Below are 18,588 nucleotides of genomic sequence, written 5' to 3' on the forward strand. Positions count from 1 at the left end.
TTTACACCTGCAAACTTTGCATCATCTAATGCCCTCACATCTTCCATTTTTTTTATTGTACTGTATCACAAGCAGCTCGTGTTCGTTCAACTGGCCACACATAAGGCAACTAACTCCTGTCTTCGTAAAGGACACCAAGAATGAAAAGGTGGAAACTTCAGGAAAGTCAGGGACATTTTGAACATGTTTACTCCAGAGAAGTTTGACAAGCTATGCCTTGAGCTCCTCAGTGTGGGTGTAGACTCAAATCTGGTCCTGAGAGGGACCATTTTACTGATAGTAGACAGGAGAAAATGCTATGGAACAGAGTGAATTACACCATCTTGCAACTTGTCCATTTACATTCTCATCACAATGAATATTTGGAGGGGCATAATATGATTAGGAATAGTCAGCACGACTTTGTCAAGGGCAGGTCATGCTTTATGAGCCTGACTGAATTTTTTGAGGATGTGACTAAACACATTGATGATGGTAGAGCAGTAGATGTAGTGTATATGGATTTCAACAAGTCATTTGAAAAGGTACCCCGTGCAAGGCTTATTGAGAAAGTAAGGAAGCATGGGATCCAAGTGGACATTGCTTTGTGGATCCAGAACTGGCTTGCCCACAGAAGGCAAAATGTGGTTGTAGACGGGTCATATTCTGCATGGAGGTTGGTGACCAGTGATGTGCCTCAGGGATCTGTTCTGGGACCCCTACTCTTCATGATTTTTATAAATGACCTGGGTGAGGAAGTGGACGGTTGAGTTAGTAAATTTGCTGATGATGTAAAGGTTGGGGGTGTTGTGGATTGTGTGGAGGACTGTCAGAGGTTACAGCGGGACATTGATAGGATGCAAAACTGGGCTGAGAAGTGGCAGATGGGAGTTCAACCCAGAAAAGTGTGAGGTGGTTCATTTTGGTAGGTCAAATATGATGACAGAATATAGTATTAATGGTAAGACTCCTGGCACTGTGGAGGATCAGAAGGATATTGAATCCATAGGCAGTTAAAGCTGCTGTGCAGGTTGACTCTGTGGTTAAGAAGGCATAAGGTACATTGGATTTCATCAGTCGTAGGGTTGAGTTCAAGAGCCGAGAGGTAATGTTGCAGCTACATCGGACCCTGGTCAGACCCCACTTGGAGTACTGTGCTCAGTTCTGATTGCCTCACTACAGGAAGGATGTGGAAACCACAGAAAGGGTGCAGAAGAGATTTACAAGGATGTTGCCTGGATTGGGGAGCATGCATTATGAGAAAAAGTTGAGTGAACTCATGCTTTTCTCCTTGGAGAGTCAGAGGATCAGAGGTGACCTGGTAGAGGTGTATAAGATAATGAGAGGTGTTGCTTATGTGGATAGTCAGAGGCTTTTCACCAGGGCTGAGATGGCTCGGACTGGGGATTTGGATCTTGACCCGGATTCGGGACATGGATCTTGACTTGACTTGGAAATCGGACTTGACTGGACTGGAACACAGAGCCTGGACTCGGACTTGACTGGATTGGAACACAGACTTGGACAATGAAGAGACAGAATACCCAGCTCAGAGCAGCGGTGAACGGAAGACCCACTCAGCTGGAAAGGATTTTGATAACGAGGAGACAAAACCACACAACGACAGCCCATTCGTATCTTTGCTCAGAGTGGCAGCAATCGACCAGCAAGTCTCCGCCAGCCACGAAAATGAAAGAATTCGTACCTTACCCAGAGCAGCGGCAAACAGCCGGCAACTCAGCTGGACACGAAAACGACTGAATTTGCCAAGCAGCCACAGGCACCAAAGCAATTTAGAGTCCACGATTCTCAGTGGCTCCGATGGTGGTCCAGACTTCTCGGCAGCCCGGAACCTGAATCCGCTGGCCTGGCTTCCGGTGACGAGCTTCTGGTGACGTGTTTCTGGTGCCGAGCTTCTTGGTGTGAGTTTCTGATGACGGTCCAGCAAAGGAATAGCTGAACCCTGGAGCTATTTATGTTGCAGACTCGAAATGAGGATCAGGTGCTTCAATCATGGCACCAAACAGAACACAGGGGAAAAAGAAATAACCAGAATGTGGAGTCCACGGACCGGACCGTGAACTGGAATGTGGAGTCCATGGACCGGACCACGATAGTATGATTAAAATAGAAGTACAAAATCACAACAATAAAACAAAAATTAACAAGTTATTTAAATATCTTTCTGCTTCACAGTCATTTTGCAGATGATACTAAGGTAGGTGGCGTTGTGGATAATGAAGTAGGTTTTCAAAGCTTGCAGAGAGATTTAGGCCAGTTAGAAGAGTGGGCTGAATGATGGCAGATGGAGTTTAATGCTGATAAATGTGAGGTGATACATTTTGGTAGGAATAATCCAAATAGGACATACATGGTAAATGGTAGGGCATTGAAGAATGCAGTAGAACAGAGTGATCTAGGAATAATGGTGCATAGTTCCCTGAAGGTGGAATCTCATGTGGATAGGGTGGTGAAGAAAGCTTTTGGTATGCTGGCCTTTATAAATCAGAGCATTGAGTATAGGAGTTGAGATATAACGTTAAAATTGTACAAGGCATTGGTAAGGCCAAATTTGGAGTATTGTGTACAGTTCTGGTCACCGAATTATAGGAAAGATATCAACAAAATACAGAGAGTACAGAGAAGATTTACTAGAACGTTACCTGGGTTTCAGCACCTAAGTTACAGGGAAAGGCTGAACAAGTCAAGTCTTTATTCTTTGGAGTGTAGAAGGTTGAGGGGGGACTTGATAGAGGTATTTAAAATTATGAGGTGGATCGATAGAGTTGACGTGGATAGGCTTTTTCCATTGAGAGTAGGGGAGGTTCAAGCAAGAGGACATGATTTGAGAGTTAGGGAGCAAAAGTTTAAGGGTAACACGAGGGGGAATTTCTTTACTCAGAGTGTGGTAGCTGTAGTGGAACGAGTTTCCAGTAGAAGTGGTAGAGGCAGGTTCGGTATTGTCATTTAAAGTAAAATTAGACAGGTATATGGACAGGAAAGGAATGGAGGGTTATGGGCTGAGTGCAGGTCAGCGGGACTAGGTGAGAGTAAGTGTCGGCATGGACTAGAAGGGCCGAGATGGCCTGTTTCCATGCTGTAATTGTTATATGGTTATATATGAGTAAATTACAATACACACAAAAAATTAGTTTAACAGAACCACATGATTTGCTAAACTCCAATAATGGTCTGTACTCGGACTTCATGTACTTATGCACTATTTTCAGAACTTGGTAAACAGCCAAAAAGTAATAATTCAAGCAATTTTGGCATCACTGAAATCTAAAATTTTTAAGTTACAAATGAAGTGCTATATGACATTGTACATCAAAGATTTGGATAAGAGGATTAAGTTAGTTGAAGATACAAAGCTGTGTGCGTGGTGAGGAGGATTGAGAGAAGCTCTAAAGATATATAAACAGGTTAAATAAATGGATGAGGAGACTGTTAAAGATATATAAAATGGAAACAATGTGATGTCATACAGATGGACAGTTAATTTATTGATCTCAAAGGAAATCAGTGTCACAGTAGCATTACAAGTGCACGGATATACAAATATTAGAAGTTAGATAGAATAAAAAGTAAGTTACCTTAAAAATAAGATGCATGAGATTTAAAGTCAAAGATTACAGGATTTACAAGTTCACACTGATGTGATGGTAGTGCAGGAATTACCATAATATTATACAGTAATGGGTGCACATTCACACCATCCAGATAAGAAGTGATGGTGACACTGCACAGGGTGTGGTAAACAGAGCTCTGGTAAACAAAGGTTATTAGCAGTGTAACAGAAGGGGATCATCACTTCCCCAGCTATAGGTTGACCCATTAAAGAGCCTACTGGCTGAGGATAAGAATGACCTCATACAGCGCTCTTTGGAGCAGCGCAGTTATCTTGTCTATTACTAAAAATGCTCCTCTGTTTAGCCAAGGTGGCATGCAGAGTGTGAGAAACATTGTTCAGAATTTCCAGGAATTTCTGGAGGGTCTTTTGCTCTCCCACAGCCTCCAGTGTGTCCAGTTTGACTCCTATAACAGAGCCAGCCTTTCGAATCAGTTTATTGAGCCTGTTGGCATCACCTGTGTTGATGCCATTGCCCCAGCACACCACCACATAGAAGATTGTACTGGTGACAACAGACTGGAAGAACACGTGAAGGAGAGGTCTGCACACTCCAAAGGACCTCAGTCTCCTCAGGAAGTGGAAGCAACTCCGGTCCTTCTTGTACACAGTCTCTGTGTTGGTGCTCCATTCAAGTCTGTTATCCTGGTGCACCCCCAGGTAACTGTAGGTCCTCACCACATCACCACCATCAATAGTAACAGGGAGCAGTGAAGGTTTAGTCTTCCTAAAGTCCATCACCATCTCCTTTGTCTACTGATGTTGACCTGCAGATGATTCAGCTTGCACCATTTGACAAAGCCCTCCACCAGGGGCCTGTGTTCATGTTTCTGTCCTCCCTTTATGCACCTACTGCTGAATCAGTGTTGTATCTAAAGTCTGAGGTAGACAGGGTAAACAGGAAGAGAGCCAATATAGTCCTCTGTGGGGTCCCAGTGCTGTTTATAGCCATGTCTGACACACAGCTACGAAGCTGCACAAACTGTGGTCTGCCAGTCAGGTAGTCCATTATCCAGGATACAATGGAAGTGCCAACCTGTATTAAATGGAGCTTCTCCCCCAGCAACGAGGGCTGTATGGTACTGAAGGCCCTTGAGAAATCAAAAAACACAATCGTCACAGTGCTGCCCTGCTTATCCAAATGGGAGTCGGCGCCGTTCAGCAGGTAGATGACAGCATCGTCAATTCCAATGTGCTCCTGGTAGGTAAACTGCAGGGGCTCAAGGGCTGATCTGACCAGGGGTTGGAGGTGAGTCAGGACTAGCCTCCCTAGGGTTTTTGTGATGTGTTAGGGCCACTGGACGGTAGTTATTCAAGACTTTTGGACAGCCCTCCTTGGGTACTGGGGCCATGCATGATGCTTTCCACACAGTCGGGACCCTTTCCAGACTGACACTTAGAAAGCGGATAGAAAGACGTACGTAAAAGTAAAATTTGAAATAGCAAGAGATTGAAAGGCAAGGGCATTTTGAGGGACCAGGATTGATGAAAGTTAATGTGTAGCGACAGCAAGGAACTAGAAAGGCAAGTTATTGCAAATGGATTTGAATACAAGGGAAGATGAATTGTTATTACATTACACAAGGCTTTGAAGGACTGCCCCTGTAATATTGTGTGCTCAGTATAGTGCAACCAAAGCTTCACCAGAATGATTCCTGGTAAAGAGGGAATTGTCTTATGATGGGTGTTTAAGCAGGATGGGCCTAGGCTCATTCAAGCATAGCAGGATAAATATACAAAATTCTTTGTACAAGTGCTTCAGAGATGCAGGGGTAATTCCACTGCCTGCAATGTCCAGAACCGCGAGTCATTGCCTCAGCATGAGCTGTTGGCCATTCAGGACAGAAACAAGAAGAAATTTATCTACCAAGAAGGCAGTGAATCTTTGGAAGGCAGTTACTCGGAATACAAAGCTCAGCTACTAAGTATATACAAATACGAACTTCTGGACACTGAGTGAACAAGGGATAAGTGTTTCTGAGATAGTAAATTGGCTAGTTGAAAGGTACAGTAAGCCAGGCATGTTGAGCTGAATGGCCTAACCTACTTCTTTATAGTATGTTCCCTTGAGAATGCTAAAACCAATTGATGGTACTGTATAGAGTTCTGTATTTGCCTCTGCATGTACAATATCCTTAAGGTGCTGCTAGTTTCATATCATTTCATGACAATTGCTGGTAACGTCACTGTTTTTATTACCATTGAATCTATATTTGCCTCTTTTTTCCAATGGAATGAGAATTCAAATTGGAATTCAGTTTAAGTTCTTGCATCAAATATTTTGCTAGGCATCAATCACGCTACAAGGTAAAAAGCTTGTGCTGAAGTACCTCATTGTGACTTTGTCAGCGATGGAGTCATCCATCAGCCACTTCTATTTATTTTTACACCTGAATGTGTGCTTGTTCAGTCTGGAGCACACAGGCCTAACCACAAGCAAACAGTAATCTTCTGAAGATCCTGGGCTAAGGATACATTAACATTCAATGGGAATACCCCAGCCTGCCCCCACAGCTCCCTTTCTTCTTCCTAAATCCCATATATTCTCACAGAACAAAACTGACAGGTCTGTCCTCAGTTGAACGAATGAAGCTGCAAACAATTCACACAAGCTGTTTTTAAATTCATGAAACAACTTTACAATCCTGCAGATCGATAGTACACTTTGTTCAGTTATTCAGAGACTGAACCTTTTAAAGCCAGTTATAGCTGGTGTTAAAAAAAGACAGCAGCCTGACAAAGGGGCTTCAATATTGATAAGGTCCACCATTTAAGATCGGAGAAGAAATTTACTGCTGATCAATGGTGGAGAACAGTGAAAGAATGCCAATGGATAATTTGTTATCCAAACATAAAACTGTCACCATTACAGAGGAAGGCTCTTGACTCCACTTTGCTGTCCTTCTGGTCTGGACCTTCTTCAGTCAACCCAGACATATTTACACTGCTGAATGCTCAAGGAAGCTTTGTCTCCTGGGGTTTTGGCTTACGCATATGTATAGAAGCAGACCTCAATGCATCATTTATCAGTCCTGATACCAAGTTGTCTGTCATCCTTTGCTTTAAAAACACGAGAGACTATGATGTGAAATCCCCTGTGACATTATGTTTTTATAGTTCCAGAAACAGTACAACTGCAAATCCACTACAGGCTGTCATTCCTACAAGCTTCTTTAATGCAGGAAAGATATTTAAGCTACAAAAGCTCATGATTAATTTGAAGGCAAAGGCACTATAGCTTGTGGTAATATTCATTTCTCACTCTCTGCCTCTCCTTTAAAGGGTTTTTGTGTTACATGAGCATGCTTGACTTGGCCACCTGTTCCAGTCTAACCTCTAAGTGAGTACTGACTTACCACTTGCCCTTCCACACTCAGCTGCTTTCAGGAAATCACATTCAAACAAGAATCAGATGATTTTATCATATACTGGTTATCTCAGACCTAATAAATATCATATGCATATCCAACTCTTTGCCATGTAAAACACAGCATTTTCAGCATAATCTGTAATCCTGGGTTCAGATGAACTTTGAGCTTCCTGCCTTCTCCACTGATAGCAAGGAGAATGAGGAGGGCAGCTCTCATTGAGTCTATGCACCCAGGAATCAAAAAAGAGACCTAGCCAGCATAGTGCAGAGCCCCCACTCCAAGACAGTATGATGCCCCTGACAGGAGGTAAAGCTAGAGATGGAACTTTGCCTTCTGAGCACTTTTACATATAAGTTTCTGAATTTTAGAGTATTGTCAAATTATTAAATGCGATTGAAATAATATATCAATTGCTGTAACTGTTAAAAATAAAAAAACCTTAATGAAAACCACATTAATACAATAAAAAGTAAAAACAAATTAAAATGAAGTAAAATAGAGTATTTAGCAACCCCGTTCTCCAGATAAAAAATCTCTTTTGAAATAAATGGGGTCTGTCCGGCACATGACTGAAGGGGAAACTTATCCAGTATAAAAAATGCTGGAGATAGCTGAAATGTTAACTCCACGGTTGTTGCCTGCCCTGCTGAGTATCTCCAGCATTTTGTTTTTCTTTTAAATTTCAAACATCTGCAAGTTTTTGCTTTTGAATTCCCCAGCATAATGTTGTGCAGTCTGGCAAGACAGGCTCAGCCTCTGGACTCCGCACAGAGTCTGTAACAGTTGAAGGCAGGGCTTTGCTTTTGGACTTCATGGAGTCCAACAACAGTGGGGTGACAAGATCCAATGGAATATGTACCGTAAATTCCGGACTATAAGCCGCTACTTTTTTCCCACGCTTTGAACACTGCAGCAACACTGCGACCTATACTACGGTGCGGCTAATGCATGTTTTTTTTTTCATGCCGCCAAAAACATTTTGCCTCGTAACAGTAGACTGTTATGAATCCCGTAACTGGAGAACTTACCAGCAAAGATAGAGAGGTCCGTTGAAGTCTGATGTCACTATTTTCAAACGTTTTATTTATAAAGGGACACAAAAGTAGGGTTAATACATACATTCAGATAGTGCACATCGTCAACACTCAAACTAAAGCGCGGGTATAGTAATACTCATCATTAAGTGAGCTCTGCTGTTGTCTAGGGGTTAATAGATTGTCCGTTGGAAATATAAAAGTCACTCAGAAAGTCTGCAGGCCTCAGCCCTTTGAAAATCGCTGGGTTTCACGTGGGGCGACCAAGAGAGAGAGATTGGGGGAGAAGAGAAAGAACTTGCTGAGTCTTGATGAATCTTCCGTGAAATCGGGGGAACGTTGGTTTCCTCTCCCCGATGTTAGTTAAAAGCGGTTTTCTGTGATTCCAGCCACAAATTCCAATCCGGGAATCTAACGCACGTGGCTTCCTTCAGAATGGCTTCCCGCTGCTGCAGGATCACTCTCTCTTGTCTTCTTGGTGCGTCTGAAGGGGCTGTCCCCGAGACTCTCCTTTATACTTCCTCACGGGGTCGCAGGAGTCAGTCAGGTTGGGATGATGCAATCTCTCTCTCAACCAGCCCACCTTGCCCGAGGGCTTTTCACGTGGTCTCCATGAGACAATAGTCGCTGTCGTCCCGGGTGGAACGTGCAATTTGGCACGTTTCTCTCTCTCTCTCCGACTGGGTCTACTGACCCCCCCCCCCCCCCAAACGGGTGCTCTTGCGATTCTCACAAAGGAGGGGGCTGGGATCATAGCAAGACCAATAAAATTGATGAGTAGTTCACAGAGGTCCAATGAAATTGTACGATAAATCAAGCGCACTTTCACAATTATTGTAAATCAGTCATTTGTACTCACCCTCATCAACATGGAAAACACTCGAAGAAAAGCATATGATGCAGCTTTTAAGTTAAAGGCGATCAATAACTTTTCCTGGTAGGCTGGTATTTTTTTACCAGTCGTTAGATATTGGAATGTTGTTCATGCACTGTTCAGTAAAAAAGTATACGCAACGTAATCTGTGTGTTACTGATACGTATGTATATTTAAAAGTAGCTGTGTTACAGGCACTGTTCGAAAAAAAGCATTTGCAATATGTATTTGTTTATGTTACCATACGGATTTAATTAAAAGTTAAAAAATCCTCACGTGTAATATCTTTCTGTGTAAATATCTCATATTACAACGTGGGACACCTGCGGCTTAAAATCCAGTGCGGCTTGTACAAGTACAAAATTATATAACCATATAACAATCACAGCACGGAAACAGGCCATCTTGGCCCTCCTAGTCCGTGCCGAACCCTTAATCTCACCTAGTCCCACCTACCCGCACTCAGCCCATAACCCTCCACTCCTTTCCTGTCCATATACCTATCCAATTTTACCTTAAATGACGCAACTGAACTGGCCTCTACTACTTCTACAGGAAGCTCATTCCACACAGCTATCAGTCTTTGAGTAAAGAAATACCCCCTCGTGTTTCCCTTAAACTTCTGCCCCCTAACTCTCAAATCATGTCCTCTAGTTTGAATCTCCCCTACTCTCAATGGAAACAGCCTGTTCACGTCAACTCTATCTATCCCTCTCAAAATTTTAAATACCTCGATCAAATCCCCCCTCAACCTTCTACGCTCCAATGAATAGAGACCTAACTTGTTCAACCTTTCTCTGTAACTTAATTGCTGAAACCCAGGTAACATCCTAGTAAATCGTCTCTGCACTCTCTCTAATTTATTGATATCTTTCCTATAATTCGGTGACCAGAACTGCACACAATATTCCAAATTTGGCCTTACCAATGCCTTGTACAACTTTAGCATTACATCCCAACTTCTGTACTCAATGCTTTGATTTATAAAGGCCAGCATTCCAAAAGCCCTCTTCACCACCCTATCTACAAGAGACTCCACTTTCAGGGAACTATGCACAGTTATTCCTAGATCTCTCTGTTCCTCTGCATTCCTCAATGCCCTACCATTTACTCTGTATGTTCTATTTGGATTATTCCTGCCAAAATGTAGAACCTCACACTTCTCAGCATTAAATTCCATCTGCCAACGTTCAGCCCATTCTTCTAACCGGCATAAATCTTCCTGCAAGCTTTGAAAATCCACCTCATTATCCACAACACCTCCTACCTTAGTATCATCGGCATACTTACTAATCCAATTTACCACCCCATCATCCAGATAATTTATGTATATTACAAACAACATTGGGCCCAAAACAGATCCCTGAGGCACCCTGCTAGTCACCGGCCTCCATCCCGATAAACAATTATCCACCACTACTCTCTGGCATCTCCCATCTAGCCACTGTTGAATCCATTTTATTACTCCAGCATTAATACCTAACGACTGAAACTTCTTAACTAACCTTCCATGTGGAACTTTGTCAAAGGCTTAGCTGAAGTCCATATAGACTACATCCACTGCCTTACCCTCGTCAACATTCCTCGTAACTTCTTCAAAAAATTCAATAAGGTTTGTCAAACATGACCTTCCACGCACAAATCCATGCTGGCTACTTCTAATCAGATCCCGTCTATCCAGATAATTATAAATACTATCTCTAAGAATACTTTCCATTAATTTACCCACCACTGATGTCAAACTGACAGGTCTATAATTGCTAGGCTTCCTTCTAGAACCCTTTTTAAACAATGGAACCACATGAGCAATACGCCAATCCTCCGGCACAATCCCCGTTTCTAATGACATATTAAAGATCTCCGTCAGAGCTCCTGCTATTTCTACACAAACTTCCCTCAAGGTCCTGGGGAATATCCTGTCAGGATCCGGAGATTTATCCACTTTTAAATTTCTTAAAAGCACCAGTACTTCCACCTCTTTAATTGTCATAGGTTCCATAACTTCCTTACTTGTTTCCCACACCTTAGACAATTCAATATCCTTCTCCTTAGTGAATACCGAAGAGAAGAAATCATTCAAAATCTCTCCCATCTCCTTCGGTTCCACACATAGCTGACCACTCTGATTCTCTAAGGGGCCAATTTTATCCATCACTATCCTCTTGCTTTTAATATAACTGTAGAAACCTTTCGGATTTACTTTCACCTTATTGCCAAACCAACCTCGTATCTTCTTTTAGCTTTTCTAATCTCTTTCTTAAGATTCCTTTTACATTCTTTATATTCCTCGGGCAATTCCTTTACTCCATGCTGCCTATATCTATTGTAGACATCCCTGTTTTTCTGAACCAAATTTCTAATATCCCTTGAAAACCATGGTGCTCTCAAACCTTTAACCTTTCCTTTCACCCTAACAGGAACATAAAGATTCTGAACCCTCATAATTTCACCCTTAAATGACCTCCATTTCTCTATTACATCCTTCCCATAAAACAACTTGACCCAATCCACTCTCTCTAAATCCCTTCGCATCCCCTCAAAATTAGCCTTTCTCCAATCAAAAATCTCAACTCTAGGTCCAGACCTGTCCTTCTCCATAATTATATTGAAGCTAATGCTATTGTGAACACTGGACCCGAAGTGCTCCCCAACACATACATCTGTCAGCTGACCTATCGCATTCCCTAACAGGAGATCCAACACTGCCCCATCTCTAGTCGGTACTTCTATGTATTGTTGCAAAAAACTATCCTGCACACATTTCACAAACTCTAAACCATCCAGCCCTTTTACAGAATGAGCTTCCCAGTCTACGTGTGGAAAATTAAAATCTCCCACAATCACCACCTTGTGTTTACTACAAATATCTGCTATCTCCTTACACATTTGCTCTTCCAACTCATGCTCCCCATTAGGTGGCCTATAATACACTCCTATCAGTGTTACTGCACCTTTCCCATTCTTCAATTCAAAATTGATTTTCTTTCTAAAATTAGAGCGTGCGGCTTTTAATCAGGTGCGCTCTGTAGTCCGGAATCTACGGTAATTTGGTATGTCTGGGATTTAATTATGTGGGGAAGGTCAAACACCAGAGATGCCTTACAGAATGGTCAGTCATAATACCTGGCCCATTAAAGTTATCTCCGTTTTCTCAGATTTTAATTTTTTCATAATTTCTTTCTACAGGAAATTCTATAAGAACTATTAAAATATTGCAACATTTGTCTGCTCATATTTCTGATCATGGTCACAGCATTGCAAATTTATTTATTACATTTATACAAGCATTGGATTAATTTCAAATTATTTAATATTCAAAAGATTAAGGTTTTAGAGGGAAAACCAGGTTGAGCGTAATGTCCCAAAAGAAAAGCTGGGGCTGATTATAAATCTATAAATTTATATTTGCAAATCTCATTCAAGCTTATAGTTGAAGAACCAAACTGCCTCTTTTAGATATGATGATCTTGTCCTGTAAGCTAGTTTAACCTACCTAAGTATTTTAATTTAGGCCTAAATAATAAACCACTAGGATTTCCCACTCGACTGAAGAGTATTAAAATTTTCCCAAGGGATGAAGAAGCTCTATCATTTTCCCTTTCTTTTAATGAAATGGCGTGGAAGTGGGAGTCTGTACAAAGAAAACTTTACAAGGAACTTCCTTGAACTTCTTCCTCCTGCCTTCTAAACAGTGGGAGGTGAAAATAGAATGAGCTTGTGTAGTATACAGTACTCACAGTGAGGCTCGTAAGGAGGAGGTGGTTCCCCACATGGTATGCACTCCATTTCTTGAAAACCACCCAGTTTAGTCTTTCTGTAAAACCTGGAAGGAAAGAAAAACAAGGATCATCAGATTTACACAATACACATTTGGGGAATGTGGCAACACACTTAATGTTTCTCTTTCTCACTTTGAGACACAAACTCAGAACTCCTATGAAACGTTGTAGTCATAAGAGCCTGAAAAATCTTACCTCATACCCTTATCAGATGTAAAGAAAGGAAGGGGATGGAAGTATGAATGTGAAATGAGCACGATCCTTGGAAGAACATTTTCAAAATTACATCTATAGTAATGAAAGAGAAATATACTTACACAAATTAATTAATAATGCATGTCATTAGTTTAGAAGATGAATAGCAACACAAGAGAAAGGCCAATTAGGGGGTTATTGCCTTCAGAAAGAATAGAAGTAAGATACTCATCTTCATCCCCCGTATCTGTGAATAATAACATAAACCAAGACACTACAAAGTTAATCTCCCAAATCAACACCAGGAATGAAATTTAATTGTAGTCCTATTTAACAAAAACACACTACTTGCAGAAAAGAAAACTACTTGTAAAACAGCTAACCTGCAGTTTCTGTTTTTTAGAAGCTTAATACAACTAAATAACTCTGCATTTTGAAAAGGATTGAATCTCGAAAATCCTTTGTCAAACCCACCCTACAATTCCTAGTTGGTATAGTTAGGATATACCATAAATTGCCTCCAATCCTATTTAATTGTCATTCCAAATGATTCTTGGGGTAAAGGCATACTTTTATCATGTTGAAGCAAACATATACTTGGATTAGAAAGCTTTCTCCAGAACTTAACCAAGATCAGAGGTCGGCAACCTGCGGCTCCAGAACCACATGCGGCTCTTTGATCTCTGTGATGCGGCTCCCCGTGGTTTGGTAGCTTTTGAAATGTAATTCGAAATTTGAAGATTATGGTGATCTTGTACAATCTGAAAACTTTGCGGAGACACCGTTTCCTGGCACATCCGAACCGGCTCACAATTAGCCACCGTTCAGGCTAAGGGAGATAGCCTACGGGGGTTTGTGAGTACGTGTCTTTTGGAGCATCCGCGCCCACGGGGGGTGGGTTGAGGGAGGCTTTAAAGCAAGGCTGTTTAGTTCGAATAAAGTTACCTTTGACTGCAGTCTTTATTTTAGCGCTGCGTGTAGCCCACCGCTACAACGTGTTTTTTTATCACTATTAATATACATCACCACTGCCAATGCCTGACACCCGCCAGCGCGCGCATTCTTTTAATTCTTCGATCCAAGGTAGGCTAACTATGGAGTAACCTTCAACCCAACGTCTTTTCTTTCGGAGTTCAAAATGTTTTTGTTGCATGCAGAAATGTAATTTCGTTTTCTCTGCAGGAGTTCATCAATTTCATAAATGCAACACATTATAGTTTGTTTATACATAGCATAAAGGCAAAAAAAAAAACCCGTTGTATGCAGTGTTATTTCATTTTGTGGCTCCCAGTGTTTTCTTTTCTGTGGGAAATGGGTCCATATTGGCTCTTTCAGTGGTAAACGTTGCCGACCCCTGACCAAGATACTTGGGCAGGACTGCTATTGCTGAAGCCATCAAGGTGATGTGAAAAAAAGCACAATCTTATGTCCTTAAAAGAAAGATAATAAAAACAGACAGATAAAGGTCCTGAATAGTCCATGCGCCTTACCTGATTTACACTATATATTTACTTTTGTAGTAATTTTTGTTTTACACTCTACTGCTGCTATAAAACAACAAATTTCATGACATATGTCAGTGAAAATAAACTGTTTCCTTTCTTCCCTGTAGAGAAATTAGCATGTCTTTCAGCATCTTGGATTCATTCAATTGTTAAAACACAAGAGGCCATTGGGCTCTTTATAAGACAATCTTGTCAATCCTGTTTTTTTATCTCCCTGCATATTATCTTCCGTCATGGCCAGTCTGAATATCTTTCCATGGCCATGATTAACTCCATTTCCAACAGTTTTGTAGGCAGTGAGTTGCAAGCAATCATTCACTTTGGCCTTTATCTTTTGTCTATCATGTAAGATCACTGTCACTGTATCTGCTAATGGGAACAGCTACTTGCCATTTGCCCTCTCTAAACCAGGTTGCAATCCTGTGCAGTTCAATCAAACCACCTTTCAATGCCCAGTTTGTACACAGTTCCCCCAAGCACCTACAAACACTAGATCTCTTTACTCTGACATTTCCTGACCTCTTACAATCTTCAAGACGTTTATTATAACCATATAACAATTACAGCATGCAAACAGGCCATCTTAGCCCTTCTAGTCCATGCCAAACACTTGCTCTCATTTAGTCCCACTGACCCGCACTCAGCCCATAACCCTCCATTCCTTTCCTGTCCATATACCTATCCAATTTTACTTTAAATGACAATACTGAACCTGCCTCTACCACTTCTACTGGAAGCTCGTTCCACCACAGCTACCACTTTCTGCGTAAAGAAATTCCCCCTCATGTTACCCTTAAACTTGTGCCCCCTAACTCTCAATTCATGTCCTCTTGTTTGAATCTCCCCTACTCTCAATGCAAAAAGCCTATCCACGTCAACTCTATCTATCTCCCTCATAATTTTAAATACCTCTGTCGTCCCCCCTCAACCTTCTATGGTCCAAAGAATAAAGACCTACCTTGCTCAACCTTTCCCTGTAACTTAGGTGCTGAAGCCAAGGTAACGTTCTAGTAAATCTTCTCTGTACTCTCTTTATTTTGTTGACATCTTCCTATAATTCGGTGACCAGAGCTGTACACAATTAAACAAGGCTCTTTTCTAATCATTGCATCTTTTCAAACTTTGTACAGCAAGCCATGATCCTTCAACATAAACATCATTTTAAGAAGTTTTCAATAATTATTGAAAACTCTTGATTTTAATCAGTGAAAAGGCCAGATCAGCTGGTAAATGCTAATTATGAAACCAACCAAAATTAGTTTGATTTTGGGAATTCTTTGAGTTTTAATTGAATATTTCATAGAATCATAGAAAACCTACAGCACAATACAGACCTTTTGGCCCACAAAACTGTGCCGAACATGTTCTTTAGAAATTACCTTGGGTTACCCATAGCTCTCTATTTTTCTGAGCTCCATGTACCTCTGCAGGAGTCTCTTATAAAACCCTGTTGTATCTGACTCCGCCACCGTCGCCAGCAGCCCATTCCACGCACGCATCACTCTCTGCATAAAAAACTTACCCCTGACATCTCCTCTGTACCTACTTCCCAAGCAGCTTAAAACGGTGTCCTCTTATGCTAGCCATTTCAGCCCTGGGAAAAAGCCTCTGACATGATCAACGCCTCTCATCATCTTATACACCTCTATCAGGTCGCCTCTCATTTTCTGTCACTACAAGGAGAAAAGGCCAAGATCACTCAACCTATTCTCATAAGACATGCTCCCCAATCCAGGCAACATCCTTGTAAATCTCCCCTGCACCCTTTCTATGGTTTCCACATCCTTCCTGTAGTGAGGCGACCAGAACTGAACACAGTACTCCCAAGTGGAGACTGAGCAGGGTTCTATATAGCTGCAACATTACCTCTTGGCTCCTAAACTCAATCCCACGATTGATGAAGGCCAATGCACCATATGCCTTCTTTCTGAAAAAAATATATTTATTTATTAAATTTTAGAAAATTACAAAGAATAAATGTGATGATAAAAAAGTGAGAAAAATAATATTGACCCCCCCTCCCCTTAACCCCCCCCCCCTTAACCCTTATCTAAAGAAAGAAAGAAGAGAAAAGATTGCCTGGATATCGGAGGACCCCCACATGCTCCATGGAGTTCAAAATAATTTAAATATTTATTTTTGCTTTCCCCAATTACTTTATAATTTTATCTTTAAAGGACCTATGTATTTAATCCTATCTTTTGTAAGTATGGGAGTCAAATTTTCAAAAATATATCATATTCATTTCTTAGATTATATGTAATTTTTTCAAGTGGAATGCAACTATGTATTTCATTATTCCAACAATTCATAGTTAAATATAAATCAGATTTCCAAGTAACTGCAATAACTTTTTTGGCTACTGCCAATGCAATTTTTATAATTTTTTTCTGATACTTATTCAATTTAAGTTTCGGCATTGTCCCTTCAATATCTCCTAATAAAAATAATACTGGACTATGTGGGAGTTATACTCCAGTAATTTGTTCCAATAAAAGTCTTAGATTTATCCAAAATGGTTGAATTTTAAAACAACACCAAGTAGAATGTAAAAAAGTACCAATTTCTTGATTACATCAAAAACATTGGGCAGACATATTTGAATTTAATTTATTTATTTTCTGTGGTGTTATATATTATTGATGTAAATAATTATATTGTATTAATCTAAGTCGAACATTTATTGTATTTCTCATACTATCAGAACATAATCTTGATCAGTTTTTTCCATCAATTTTAACATTCAAATCAGATTCCCATTTTTGTCTTGATTTATGAATTCCTGATTTAATTGTCTGTTTTTGAATCAAATTATACATACAAGATATAATTTTTTATATTTTTCCTTTTTGAATTAATATTTCTATTTCACTAGACTTTGGCATCAACATTGTTCGACCCAGCTTTTCTCGTAAATAAGCCTTTAATTGAAAATAACAGAAAAGAGTGTTATTTGATATTTTATATTTATTTTTCAATGGATCAAACGACATCAATATATCTCCTTCAAAACAATCACCTATATATTTAATCCCCTTTTGGAACCAATTATGTAAAAGTTTATTATCCATTGTAAAAGGAATAAGCCTATTTTGAATTAAAGTTCTTTTTGCTAATAAAGATTTCCTTATCTCATCGTCCATATTTACCTTATTCCATAAATCAATCAAGTGTCTTAATATAGGAGATTCTTTTTTTTCCCTATCTTATCTAATTCTATTCTAATCCATGCTGGTTTCTCTTCATCAAAAAAAGATGCTATAAATCTAAGTTGATTTGCTTTATAATAATTCTTAAAATTTGGAAGTTGTAACCCTCCTAAATCAAATTTACATGTCAATTTTTCCAATGATATTCTTGACATCTTTCCTTTCCAAAGAAATTTCCTTACATATTTATTCAGTTCTTGAAAAAACTTGTGAGGTAATTGTATTGGTAAAGTTTGGAATAAATATTGCAATCTAGGAAATATATTCATTTTTACAGCATTAAGTCTACCTATTAATGTTATTGGTAACATCATCCATTCATCAAGATCCTCTTTTATTTTTTTTAATAATGGCAAATAATTTTGTTTATATAAATTTTTTACATCATTATCCTCTAATACCAAATATTTTATCCCGTTTATTGACCATCAAAACTGAGTTACTAATTGACATTGATTATAATTTCCTTCAGTAAGGGGTAAAATTTCACTTTTATCCCAATTTACTTTATACCCTGATACTTTCCCATATTTTTCCAATCTAAAAGATAATCTTTGCAAAGATTGCAATGGGTTTGTTAAATAAATCAAAACATCATCAGCAAATAAATTAATCTTATATTCTTCTTGATTAACTCTAAAGCCCCCAATGTCTGAATCTGTTCTGATTAATTCAGCTAATGGTTCTATTGCCAATACAAATTAAAGCAGGTGATAATAGGCAGCCTTGTCTAGTTGACCTCATTAAGCAAAATAGTGTTGAAATCTGCCCATTTGTAACTACTTTAGTTTGAGGATTAGTATTTAAAGTTTTAATCCATTGTATAAAAGATTTTCCTAACTCATATTTTTCCAATACCTTAAATAAAAAATCCCATTCCAATCTATCAAATGCTTTTTCTGCATCCAAAGCAACTGCCACACTCATTTCCTCTCTTTTTTGTGCCAAATGAATTATACTAAGTAACCGGGTTATATTATCCATTGATTGTCTGTTTTTAATAAAACCTGT

General features: G+C 39.8%; 1 protein-coding gene across 6 annotated transcripts in view; it reads right to left on the reverse strand.

Annotated features, from left to right (window-relative positions):
- tnfrsf19 (tumor necrosis factor receptor superfamily, member 19) overlaps positions 1-18,588 on the reverse strand; it is a 94,149-nt gene that overhangs the window by 29,061 nt on the left and 46,500 nt on the right. For all 6 annotated transcript variants that reach the window (XM_059964189.1, XM_059964191.1, XM_059964192.1 and 3 more), the window contains exon 5: positions 12,627-12,712. In XM_059964189.1, coding sequence (XP_059820172.1) covers positions 12,627-12,712 — 86 coding nt within the window. The remainder of the gene's footprint in view (positions 1-12,626; positions 12,713-18,588) is intronic.

Source organism: Hypanus sabinus, chromosome 3 (assembly GCF_030144855.1).
Source record: "Hypanus sabinus isolate sHypSab1 chromosome 3, sHypSab1.hap1, whole genome shotgun sequence".
NCBI classification, from domain to species: Eukaryota; Metazoa; Chordata; class Chondrichthyes; order Myliobatiformes; family Dasyatidae; genus Hypanus; species Hypanus sabinus.